The sequence below is a fragment of the Helianthus annuus genome, chromosome 1 (genome assembly GCF_002127325.2).
Source record: "Helianthus annuus cultivar XRQ/B chromosome 1, HanXRQr2.0-SUNRISE, whole genome shotgun sequence".
NCBI lineage: Eukaryota > Viridiplantae > Streptophyta > Magnoliopsida > Asterales > Asteraceae > Helianthus > Helianthus annuus.
This window is the reverse complement of record NC_035433.2, coordinates 3661944-3675471: the sequence shown is the minus strand read 5'-3', so window position 1 is coordinate 3675471 and position 13528 is coordinate 3661944. Positions and strand designations below refer to the sequence as shown.

The window sequence follows — 13528 nt, the reverse complement described above, 5'->3', positions numbered from 1 at the left end:
GACCATGAGGTCTTGGATTTAATTCATAAGTGAGGTTTTCTTCTAAATTGGTGTATAATCATATTATTGCATAATGAAAATGAATATGATCGGATGGTTCTGCTTGTGCCACGATAATACTCTAGTGGCCCGTCAGTAATCAAAATTTGTCGTTCAAAATAAAAATAACCAAATAAATTATTGTAGAAATATGCTCGATACAAACTCAATTCTAATTTCTAACTAGAAAGCTAGAACAATCGAATAATAACATATATTAATTTAGGGTAAAGTTATTATACAAAATCACCTAAATCTAGAAAAGCTATAAAGACACAATAGATCGTAAAATATAACATCTAAATCTACAAAGGGTATAAAGACATAATGGATCGCAAAATATAACACAATGTCGATGAAAATAGACACCACGACGAAAAAACATAATGACAAATAAAAAGACACAATGATCCAAACCAAAATTCTAAAATCTACAGGCTAAAATGCAAAATGCAAAACAAAAACATAAAATCTAATATTGTAGAGTTCGAATAAACTTTTCCGATACCGTTAGATGAGTTCAATTAGAGTCCGTTTGATACATTTCCTACAACTTCTTATTTTCAAAAGACTATGTATTTAAACCTAATCCATTAATCTAAACAATTTTTTTTTTCATTTTTTCCTAATTTTTTTACAAAAACATGTTTTGAAGTAGTTTTTTCTATAAAAGCCCTAAAACAAAAACAAATAGTAGTTTTTCTATAAAAGTTCAAAAAAAATAGTAGGGATGAACATTCGTTACTAAGTATCGGTACGAAATCTTTCATCTTGAACTTTTTTTACCGATTCAGTACCTACTTCTTGACATCTTCGATACCGGTTTGATACGGTTCTGGTAGAATACCGTTTTTTATCTTTAAATACCGATACCAATATCAACATTACCTAATTTTGACGATTTTCGGTACAGCACCGATCCCAATAACCAAAAAAAAAGGCAAGAACCAAACCAACTGTCATTGTCATGGGAATCACAAACATGAACTTTGGAACAACATTCCAAGACCTTCAAAATCATTCTAAAACAAATTGAGCACTTTAACACCAACAACATGAAAAAATTCAGATACTTGAATCCAATTCTCCTCAAACAATTTCACAAATCATCATCAACAAGATCCATTCCATCAATAATCACCAACAAATTACTATTTCGCCCTTTGATTCCTCACTTATTCGATGATCGATCATCATTCTGTCACTACGAAAACCCTAATTTTCAGATCTCCAAGCGCTGGCATGTCGGTCGTTCTCACCATGATCAAACCAGTGAAGAAGGCGACAGGATTTTCCGCCTCGGTTTGGCCGCCGATGTCGGTTTGACCGCCGGAAAAGTGTTGACCGGTTATCTTTCCGGTAGCACTGCTATTATTGCTGATGCTGCTCATTCTCTCTCCGATGTGGTAGTTATTTATTTATTTATTTATTTTTAAATTAATTGCACTTATTTTGATCATATGATGAAGAGTTTTTGATAAATCTGGTTCATGTTTGTTTGGTTCATTTGTATGATTTATATTAGGGATATTCGGTTTTGAATTTAGCTCAGCACAATTTCGGTAGCATTCTTATTCGGTACGGTACTGGTTTGTGACTTTTGATGGTATCGACTGAACATGTACGGTACGGTATTCGGTTTTAAACTTAGCTAAATTTCGGAATCCGTAATATGCTGTATGGTAGTATGGTACCACTACCGATCTCATCCCTAAATTTTGTATATCTATAGTTTTACTAGGTTAGAAACCAGTGTATGTGTTACAGGGGTTGAATAAAGAAAATATTAAATGGTAAGTAACGGAGATTTAGGAATTATAAAACGATTGATTGACTTGTTTTTAGGAACTTTTTAAAATTAAGAAATAAAATACAAATTTGGGCTCGTGACACGTAGTGCAACTATTTAGTCTACTCGGTACGGGGGTCGTCCGAGGGACGTCGTGGGGCGGCGCCGACCCCCCTCTCCATTTCCTTAGCTTCTTCGCTGTGCCTCCTTCGTCGAGATCGTCCGACCCTTGACGACGAGGACGTGCCTCCTCCTCTCACACACACATATACATACAATATATATATATATATATATATATATAGAGAGAGAGAGAGAGAGAGAGAGGATTAGGTTCAAGAGTGAACACTAGTGTAGCTTGCGAACTGAGTGAACTAATCCTGGCCATACACGTGTATAGATCAATGGCTAGGATTTGATGTTGAAATACACGTGTGTATATATATATTTTAGGCCCATTCCCCATTTCCTTGGGTCATCCTCTTTGCCCGATCCTCACACCCATCTTACGTGGCGCTGACGTGGAGGCCCATCCTCCATCAACCACACCAAGTAGCCTTACTTATTTGTTCGGTATAGATTTTTATTTGTATAGTTTGAAATGAAGTAGTGGTGGTTTGATGGTGTATTGGACTTGTAAATGTATACAAACATGAATATTAATCAACTTTATGTTTATGTATGATTTTATCTTCTTTATTGCCTGTACTGAAACTGTCACAAATAAAGTTTCGGATACTGTTGAATGAACAAATGAGCTTATTAATTAAGATGTACATTTCATACAGGTGTTAAGCGGCGTTGCTTTGCTGTCATTTAGAGCTTCAAGGGTTCCGAAGGACAAAGAACACCCATATGGTCACTTTTGATCTGTACCGACTTTCTTCTCCTTTGATTTAAAGATAATACAATACAAAGAACAAATGTATAATAAGAAACATAAATAGAGATAAATATATGTATGTATATTGCTAATACTTTATAGGGAGATTTACGAAAATGTCATTTGACCAACGTTCTTTACGAAAATGTCACGTTCATGCGTCCGTGGACGGACTCCTCCACATGGGAGGAGTCTGTGTGTCACCTTGAAGAGTCCATGAACGAGGAGCTGACACGTGTCCTTTCAAATGTTGAAGAGTCCATCCCTGACGCATCCCATGCCCTCCCCAATGCATCCCATGCCTCCCCGACGCATCCCATGCCCTCCCCGACACATCCCATGCCTCCCCGACGCATTCCTTGCATCCGGACGCATCGCATGTGGAGGAGTCCGTCCACGGACGCATGAACGGACATTTTCGTAAAGAACGTTGGTCAAATGACATTTTCGTAAATTTCCCTACTTTATATCCATATATGTCATGATCACCATTTACCATACTAGTTATTGGATTTGAATAAACTTAAACACCTATTTAACATATCTCGAATGCCTTGCACGGTGAGATTTATACGTTAAATTTCAAACAAACTTCAGGGCATGGCAAGTTTGAGACTCTAGGTGCCCTTGGTATTTCCGGTGTGCTTTTGTTAACGGCTGGAGGTATTGCATGGCATGCTTTGGATGTTTTAGTGGTATATACCGTTTTCTTTCTTCTATATGAGAGCATCTATCAATAATATACTTGCTTATTTTGTAAGCAAAAAGAAGCAAGTCATCACATTTCATTCATGCAGGGGGTAATGTCAGCGGCTTCTGAGGTAGCTAATCAGTCATTGCCACATCAGCATGCTCCTAATCACGGTCATCATCATGGGATTGACATGAATCACCCTATACTAGCTTTGAATACGACTATTGTTGCGATTGCCGTTAAAGAAGGGTACTTTATAAGTCAACGTTTGTTCCTTTTGTATTTTTTTTTGTTTTTTTTTATGCTCTAGGTTGATCTCTAGGGCTGCAAATGAACCAGACACACGAACAAGGCCTTGTTCGTGTTTGTTCGTTAAGCAAATGAATGTGTTCGTGTTCACTTGTTAATTTTAGGCAACGAACGTTCATGAACACAAATGGAAACAAACGAACAGAAACAAGCGTTTATGAATATAATATTTAATACATTGATGCTTATTAAATATTTATTTGTCGGAATTTTTAAGTATTTAAATAAAATATATAAATAAAATATATAAACTATCCAAGATAAACGAACACGTTACTCAACGTTCACAAGCATAAATGAAAGAACGCGGCCTCTGTTCATGTTTGTTCATTTAACTAAACGAACGGAATTTCTTGTTCGTGTTCATTCATTTAACTAAACGAACTTCCCGCCGAACAGTTCACTGAACGTTCGGTTTGTTTGCAGCCCAATTGATCTCCATATGACATTATCCTCATTAGCTAAGTCTTTTTACATACACCACTAGTTTCATATGCATAATTGTGTTTATGTTACGACTTACAATCAATATTTTAGATTGTATTGGATGACAAAAAGAGCAGGAGAAAGGACTGGTAGCGGATTGATGAAAGCAAACGCATGGCATCATCGTGCGGATGCCGTTTCATCACTCGTTGCTCTTATCGGGGTTGGTAAGTATCATCGACCCTTGTGGTGTGCGTGTAACAAACACCCTTTTTACTCGGAAAAATATGCACTAAACTTCCGTTTTCAAATACAGGCGGATCTATTCTCGGTGTACGCTTTCTAGATCCCCTTGCTGGACTTGTTGTCTCCGGCATGATCCTAAAAGCTGGACTTCAAACTGGGTACCAGAGGTAATTTCCTAATTTGCCCTCGACCGCTTTCTTTATGATCTTGATTAGGGCTGTAAACGAATCAAACGTTCGGCGAACAGTTCGTGAACCGTTCGGCGGGAAGTTCGTTTGTGTTCGTTCGTTTATTAAACAAACGAACACGAACAAGAAATTTCATTGGTTTAGTTAAATGAACAAACATGAACAGAGGCCGCGTTCGTTGTTTATGTTCGTTAACGTTCGGTAACGTGTTTGCTTGTGTTTGATAGTTCATAGGTGTTTTTAGCTTTTATATTTATTTAAATATATCAAAATTCTGACAAATTAAATATTTAATAAGTGTCAGTGTATTATATATTATGTTCATGAACGATTGTTTGTGTTCGTTTATTTTCATTTGTGTTCATGAACATTAATTTGTGCTCATTTGTGTTTGTCAACGTTCGTTGCCTAAAATTAACAAACAAACACAAACGAACACGAACAAGTTCATTTCCTAAACAAACGAACACGAACATAGAATCCCGTTCGATAAGTGTTCGTGAACGGTTCGCGAACACATATACTTTTTAACAAACGAACACGAACAAGGTCTTGTTCGTGTTCGTTCGGTTTGTTTACAGCCCTAATCTTGATGTAAAAAATAAAAAAATGTATTGATGCAAATATTAACGTCTGGTCTTTCACGTTTTAAAACTGAAAGTATCTTGGAACTGGTGGATGCTGCAATACCGTCACATCATTTGGATCCAATCAGAAAGACGGTATTACAAGTAAAAGGAGTGGAGGCAAGTTTATGATTTATCCATTAGTTTTTTAATGTCCTGTATATAAAATATGATTAAAAGATTGTATTTCAGTAATTAAATTATTAAATATTTGAAAAATGCAGGGTTGCAGACACCTTAGGGGAAGGAGAGCTGGTTCATCTCTATATCTCGATGTAAAGATTGAGGTGACTTATCTTTTATAAAATAGAGTTAATTACTGTTTTCGTCCCTGTGGTTTGTCAAAAATCACTATTTCAGTCCATTAGTTTAAAAATTGCGATTTCAGTCCCCGTGGTTTTACTTTCGTAACCATTTCAGTCCCTGTGGTTTCACTTCCGTAACCATTTCAATCCATTTATTCTGTTAGTACAGGGATTGAAATCAGTGGCGGACCCAAGATTTTTGGACAATGGGGTCCATATAAAAAAAACACAAAAAAACGAAGAAACAGGTATTGAACCCATGACCTTTTGTGTGTTAACAATGGGTTTTACCACTGCACCAGGCTCACTTTCATTGTTATGGTGTCCAACTAAATTGTTTTATGGGGTCTATAGACAATTTTATATACCGTTTCTACTACTTTTTTAAAAAAAGATTGGGGTCCGGGGACCCCGTTCCTCGTAACGTAGGTCCGCCCCTGATTGAAATGGTTACGAGGTGGACTGAAATTGTGACGAGAGTGAAACTACAGGGACTGAAATCGCAATTTTTAAACTAATGGACTGAAATAGTGATTTTTGACAAACCACAGGGACGAAAACAGTAATTAACTCTATAAAATATAAAATCCATTTTGCATACAACTAATGCTTTATATCTGCTTACATGATGACAATTTTTAAAATACTTTTTTTTGCAGGTTGATCCCTGTTGTAGTATAAGCGTAGCACATCAAATTGGTGAAAGTGTTCGGTACCAAATTCAGAGTTCTCATCCGGAAGTTTCTGAAGTCTTCATACAGTTAGGTATGTAATTCGTTGCTAGAATTAAGTTCAACGAGTTCCATTGATAAAGGGCCCCGATAATTCTTTTTTTTTTTTTTAAATTTCACGTTGCAGAGCCTGCCACTAAGCAAGAAGTTGCAGACGTAACTTGTGATTCAGGTGATTTAATGTTGGAAGATGATCGGATTGAAGAAATGGTGAACAAGTTGCTGCCTAACATGTTTTCCGAGGTACACTTAACACTTTCATGATATTACACAAAGAGTTAATTACACTTTTTCGTCCCTGTGATTTGTTGAAAATAACCATTACAGTCCATTAGTTTAAAAATTGCCAAAACAGTGTACGTTCCGGTACGCGGTTCGTCCATTTCTAAAATCCGGTACGAGGGGGGGGGGGGAGGTTCATTCGGAACGCCAACTCGCTACGTGGCACGGTGTACCATATAGTCTGGTACATTGTATCACAAACAAACTAATTTTACACCTGCATGTGGTTTGACTGTTAGTCAAACCACATGCAGGTGCATTTTCGTCCGTTCCTTTTAAAAAGTGGACTGTAATTGTTACAAAAGTGAAAGTATTGGTACTGTTTTCGCAATATTTAAACTAATGGATTGTAATAGTTATTTTCAACAAACCACAGGGACGAAAAACGTAATTAACTCTTACAAAAAAATTGTAGCATCCCTTCTAAAACTTGCGTTAAGATAGCGTTTGAGGTTAAGAAAGAAACGAAGGGTATAACAGTCATAATTATAATTGTATCTCGGGAGATGGGTAATATGAAATTTGAAGTATTTTAAACGGGTATATTTGATAATTGATGTTATTTTTTTAAGTTTAGTAAATCAATAAGTTTTAGGGGTATATATGAAGTAGCCACTTACAAACGTGATATGCTCGCAGAAAACGGTTGTTAAGAGTGTAAGAAAGCGCAAACTGGAAGACAAGTTTTTGCTTGAAGTTGAAGTCTCCATGCCGGTCGATGCCTTGATTAGGAGGTAAATGAACCATTTTATATTTTTCGGGAGTAAATTACGTTTTTGGCCCCTGTGGTTATATCACTTTTACTATATTAGCCCAAAATAAGAATTTTTAACATATATGCCCTCATGGTCTCTATAACTAACCATTTTGGCCCCTAAGTCTAACCATTTTGGCCCCCGTAGTCTCTATAACTAACCATTTTGGCCCCCATGATCTCTAGACTTAGGGGCCAAAATGGTTAGTTATAGAGACCATTAGGGCAGATATGTTAACAATTCTTATTTTAGGCTAATATGGTAAAAGTGATATAACCACAAGGGTCAAAAACGTAATTTTTTTATAAATATATGCTTGTTTGTGATGAGTTTGTGGTTGGTTTTGTTAGTGATGAAATGAAAGTTCCAGTGGAATACAGGAGCCTTGACCTGCAAGTAAACATTGCAAACAGTCTTAAAGATTTGCAACATAAAGAATGATGCAAGATTTGTCCTTGAGAATTTAGAAAAATATTTTGATTTGTTAATTTGTAGTGTACTCAAAACCAGATGATTAACAAATAGGAATAATCTCATAAAATTCCCTTAAAATGGATGGGATTAAAGAAGTGGATACAAAGTTAAATGTTTTTTGAGGTAAACTTCCAATTTCATGATGGAAGATCGGAAATAATTTCATTATTGTTGTAAGAATATTTATTAAGTTTAATTATTGAAGCGGTTTTGCAATTCAAAAGGGGGTTGCGTTGCAGCTTGTTGCTCGTTTACATGCCGTTTGTAATTTGTTGTTTTGGTATTTTAATAAAATAAAAAAAAAACTATCAAGAAACATCTTTTATAAGTTAATATTTAGGGAATCTAGTTCTATCAAGAAACACCTTTCATTTGATTATCCTCAAAATAAAACGGGTTAGTGTTAGTCTTACTTAAATTAGTTAGCGAGTCAAAATGCGTATTTGTTAACTTAAAAACAGTCGAAACCTAGTCTACTTAAATTAGTTAACGAGCATCTCCAACGGGATTTTCTAAAACATAATTATTAAAAACAATGTATAAAAATATAAAACATTACACCACAAAAGGGATTTTTTTAAGAGCATCTCCAACGGTACTTATGTGACGCCATCAGGACGGAAACAAGCGAGCATGAAGGTAGGACTATTGCAGTGAAGAAAGCTTTCTGAGTGGGTGGTTCTGAGTTGAGTTGCGGACTCATGAGGATGAGAATGGTGAGGTTGGAGATATAAAAAACAAATCACTTAATTGATAACACCTTTCCATCACAAACATGAATAACATTGCTTTTATGGCAGGTCTTTTTTCTATCTTGTTTTATTATTTATGAACTAGTTGATTTTATGTCCGCGCGTTGCGGCGGGGACCCAATGACTGCAAAACGCGTGTCAGCAACGGCAAGCAACTACCGAATATCAAAAAATAAATAAAAATGACATGGTAAGGATAGTCACTCCGTTCTAAAAAAAGATTTTAAATAACCTAATATATAATAATAGGACCCCACACGTCCTACACGTTGGAAATTCGGTTGTTTTCAGTTCAGTTATTTCGGTGCTAAGACGTTAAAATATGGATTAGCTCGGTAACGGTAACAGCACCGAAAGTACGATCCGGAAAATCATCGAAATTAGGTACCTGCACCGAAAATGCTCGGTACAATACGGTATGGTATTTGAAGGTAAAAATCAATAAATACAGGTATTGTGCTAGACCGGTGTTGAACCGAAAGTAACGATTCTGAAAACGCCAAAAGGTGGGTACCAAATTGGTGCCGAAAATGATTTGGTATAGTAAATTTGGTACCGATATGATACCGGTTTGATTACAGGAGCTAATACGATTTGCTTATCAATAATCTAAATATCCAACTTAATTTTACATGCTATAATTCATTCATTACAGAAAAAGATAAAAAAAAGGAAGCGAAATAAGTTGATGTGTATATAAAACCTCATTCAAATGAAATACAATTTACTTACTGTGTGTATGAAAAGTAATCTAAACGGTTACTTGCATTGTTACGTTGCTACAGGATTTGATGAGTTCGGTACCAACCGGTACCGAAAATACCGTTACTGAAATCCCCAAAAGTGGGTACCGATACTGAATATACCTGGTACGGTACGTTTCGATACTGGTCAATACTTGTACGACACCGATATTTGAGGGTAAAAACCGGTGAATACCGGTGCCGAACCGGTACCGAAAATATAACCGGTTTGCTAAATTTGATACTGGTACCGGTACCCGATACCATTTGCTCATCACTTAGTGATGTTACTATTGATTCAATTCTATTTTTAATATATAGGCCCAAAAGTGGGTACCTGTATCAAATATACCTGGTACGGTACGGTTTGGTAACAGTCAGTACTGGTACGACACCGGTAATTGAGGGTAAAAACCGGTGAATATCGGTGTCGAATAGGTATCGAAAATACACCCGATTTGGTAAATTTGATATCGGTACCGGTACTCGATACCATTTGCTCATAATTATTTTAATAGGTTATTATAATATTATAAAATCACTGTTCATTCGTTTGTATTATTATCATATATGAATATGAATTCTCATTCTTTATGTAATGTTCTTTTATATAACTAGTTATTTAATTTAAATATTATAAAAAGTAATTAGATACAAGGTTAAATTTATCTATGTTTTTATCTTTTTTTTTTTTTTTTTTTTTTTTTTTAACTTTGTGTTGTCTTATATAATTTAAAGATAGACAAAATATAAAAATTAAATCATTATAAAAGTAAATAGATACAAGGTTAAATTTATCTAGGTTTTTTATTATTTTTTACTTTATGTTGTCTTATATAATTTTAAAAAATACTTGCGTAATGCTAAAATCTTTGAGTTTTATGACTTCCGGTTCGAATTATGGTCAAGTGTTGGGTTGAGATTGAGCACAATACTACTAAGAACAAGATTGAGCACAATACTTCTAAGAACAAGATTGAGCTTCTTCTAAGAACAATAAAGTAACATAAATGTTTACGGTTGGTTTGAACATCATTCATATTGCGTTGCAGTTATTCAGGTTGATTAGGTTTTTTTTAGCGACATGGCAAAGGTGCCACATCATCTCTACGTTGTCTCAAGATTGGAATTTTAGCTTGTTTCGCAAGGTGCTCAATAAGGCAAGATAGTTTGTTTTGGCTCACTTTTAAAGGGGAATTTTAGTGTCTGATCCTTTTTAATGTTTGATTTTTTTTTTCCATAATGTATTCAGCCAATTTAAGAATCCATTATTTACCATGGCTAAATTGCAAGTACAAGTCTTTTCTGAGTTTATTAGAGCATCCCCAATAACCATCCATTTTTTGATGTTTTTTGGTTGCCATGTTGGCATTGCCCAACAATCAACATCTTCTCTCCTCCATCTCACCACTCTCTCTCCTACATGGCTTCACAAACTCATTTTTTCCTATTTTCCATCAAAGGAAGCATTTGCTACTTTCTTATAAAAGAGCAGTGGTTTGCCCTTTGAAATGTGGTCCAGACCATTTGAATACAAGACAGTGGTCTGAAATCAAATTAAAGTGATTTATATATTAGGCATTATAATGTAATAATGACATAAGAAAAGCCTTGTTGGACGTGCTCTCCTGCTGACAAATCAACTTTTCTTATGTCAGTTGGATTTCTACTTTTATAAAAAGTATAGATTATTATCTTTTTTTGCGTTAACCCACGTGTCCTACGATGATACGTATCACTTTGAGGCGTCCTTTGAAGACGATGGTTTTAGGGTGATGATGGTCACATGCACCTGAGTTTGGTTGCCTTTTTAGTTTTCGTATTCGTATCTATCTCCGGCTGTGGGAATGATGGTCACTGTCTCCAATTACCGTTGATTGCACCAATGTTGATGCCATAGATATTTGGGTTTGATGATGGTTAGTTTAGAAGCCCTAATTTCGCTTTTGCAAATTGTTTATTTTGTTTGGCCAATTTAATCGCTAGCTACAAATCCGGCGGCAGGATGGAGACTAGCGATTAATCGGGATAAGTCTGGGATTAATTGGAATTAACCAGCGCCTAGTCAGAATTTTGGCTGCTACAATTGTTTAGGGTTTTTGGTGTTTTGTTAATGTTGGCGCTATGATGCTTAGAGCATTCACAATCAATTTTCTACTCTCTATAATTACACTATAAATCACTATATTTTCTCTCCTATTTTCAATTAAACATTTATGCCTTTAGCATTACATTTTCTCTTCCGAAGCCCTACGATGGACGCTCAGTTGTTGTGATGTCATGCAGGTTATTAAAAGGTTGATTACAAGTCGATCTGTTGGGGGTTGTTTAAGCCCTTTTTCTCTCTTTTGTTTAAGTCTAGCATCCATTGTTTGTGCTTGGATGTACCACTCTTTGATACATTAAGCATAACAGCTATGGTGCGTCGTAAATTTTTACGTCACATCCATATTAACCTATTTAGTATTTACTTTAGCTCACCACCAAAGGTGTAGCTCAGTGGCCTAAGGCTAAGACCTGGTTCAGTTCTACACAAATACAGGTTCAACTTCACGGGTTCAATTTCAAGCCAATGTCTTGGCCTACTGAGTTAGCTCATGTCCCTTTATGTACGTTCGATTACCTTAATTTCAGACTGATGCGTAAATTTGTTTGGTTAACTTAGCATAAAAACACGAACAAAGGTCACATATGTTCGACTGTGAATGCTGGTGACATATTCGGTTAAATTTCTTGATGTTTGTTTGATTATATTAAAATTAAAAAATTAATAATTAATAAACCTTTTATTTAAGTTACTTAAGCTTTAAATAATTACGTCTGCTTACGTTTCAACTTGTCATTTGAAGGATCGTTAGAGTGTTAGGAGTGATTAAACACTTAATTAAGAGTGACAAACTAAAAAATCAATCAATGAGAGTGCACCACATCAATAAGTGAAAAGTATTTAAACTTTGCAGAAAAGTGTCCCCTTATGTACAAGGTGGTTAATAAAATTTTTATTTTTTATTTAAAAGTTCAATGTTTGTTTACATTCATTTTTATTTTTATTCATTACATTTGAGACCAGTATTCGCAAACTATTAAGGAATAACTGAAAATATATGGATAACGATAGAGAATTCATTACGAATGCTCTCAGAACCATAGATCTATTTTCAATTACAGTAAAACAAAAGTAAAATTAAAATAAAGATGGATCAGATTTCTGGCTTGGATTCTCTAAAAAGAGAAAGTAAAATAGCGCACAGTATAATCAGCTTCGATCATCTGGGGAAATAATCATCACTTCCATCGAAAATTTAAATTTTACCTAAACCAAATCGCAAACAAAAAAAAAAAAAAAAAAAAAAAAAAAAAAAATTAAAAAGAAAAAAAATCATAATCCATTGATCAGATAATTGTAGTCTGGAAGTATTTTTCAATCGACATCATATATTCCGACAACTTTCTCATCAACTCAATAGATTCAAACCTAAATTTATAAGAAAAAAAAAAGAGTGCTCAGAAGGATCCATTGGTTGTTTCTAATCATGAAGGAAAACATGTTTCCGTCATAAAATAGGTAGATTTCAACATCATTGCACCTCTATAACAGGTTGAAAATGAAAACAAATACGGGGTTTGCAAGATAAAGACGAATTATCGATACCTGAGTGTCGTCGGTGAGGATGATTTGGGAAGGATTGGTGGAGTGTATTTATAGTTGGATTTGGGTTTTAGGGTTTGTTGTGCGGCGGGGGTATAATACGATAGGGCGAAAGAGGAAAACGTCATTTACAGTTTTTGTCCTTCAAATATTGGTAATTTACGGTTTGGACTTAATAAATAATTCATTGTAGGATGTTTTAAAATAGAGTAAACTAGAAATAGGGATGGCAATGGGTCGGGTTTGGGACGGGTTTAGGTAATCCCAAATTCAAACCCGATTAGATAAACCTATCCCAAACCTGTCCCAAAACCCATCAGGTTTCTATCGGGTAAATACCCAACGGGTATCGGGTATACACACGGGTTTCGGGTAAACCCATTAATCTAAAAAATTACCCGTTGGGTATACACGGCCCAAACCCATCGGGTAACTACTAAAGCATTATCATTATGAAAATATATCAATTAATGGCAAAGTATATAAAATAAAATACCTCAATGTAAACAAAAAAATTCAAATTCATAGATGACAAATGGCGTGTGTGACGTATGAGGTGAGTGTGAATGTGTTGATATACCAATGGCGGTTCAGTCTGATTTCTTCGTTGTTACTCTTCTACAAGCTAAGACATGAC

At 35.2% G+C, this 13528-nt stretch overlaps 1 protein-coding gene, 1 long non-coding RNA gene and 2 other non-coding genes across 4 annotated transcripts; 1 reads left to right on the top strand and 3 right to left on the bottom strand.

Moving 5' to 3' along the window:
* The first annotated feature begins 989 nt into the window (after positions 1-989).
* On the top strand, positions 990-7970 carry LOC110942747 (metal tolerance protein 2). Its single transcript, XM_022184513.2, has 12 exons — positions 990-1445; positions 2617-2686; positions 3309-3406; positions 3509-3654; positions 4252-4367; positions 4457-4553; positions 5236-5320; positions 5425-5487; positions 6165-6270; positions 6364-6479; positions 7158-7252; positions 7624-7970. The coding sequence occupies exons 1-12, from the start codon at positions 1095-1097 to the stop codon at positions 7712-7714; spliced, it is 1434 nt and encodes a 477-aa protein (XP_022040205.1). The 5' UTR covers positions 990-1094; the 3' UTR covers positions 7715-7970.
* Positions 7971-12437: 4467 nt separating this feature from the next.
* On the bottom strand, positions 12438-12537 carry LOC118483103. The gene has a single exon (XR_004869582.1). It is a non-coding gene; the product is annotated as a small nucleolar RNA Z103 (small nucleolar RNA).
* Positions 12538-12623: 86 nt separating this feature from the next.
* Positions 12624-12944, bottom strand: LOC110934750. Its single transcript, XR_002588594.2, has 2 exons — positions 12895-12944; positions 12624-12717 (listed from the first exon to the last, which is right to left on the bottom strand). It is a non-coding gene; the product is annotated as an uncharacterized LOC110934750 (long non-coding RNA).
* LOC118483104 lies at positions 12739-12833 on the bottom strand. The gene has a single exon (XR_004869583.1). It is a non-coding gene; the product is annotated as a small nucleolar RNA R41 (small nucleolar RNA).
* Positions 12945-13528: the final 584 nt, after the last annotated feature.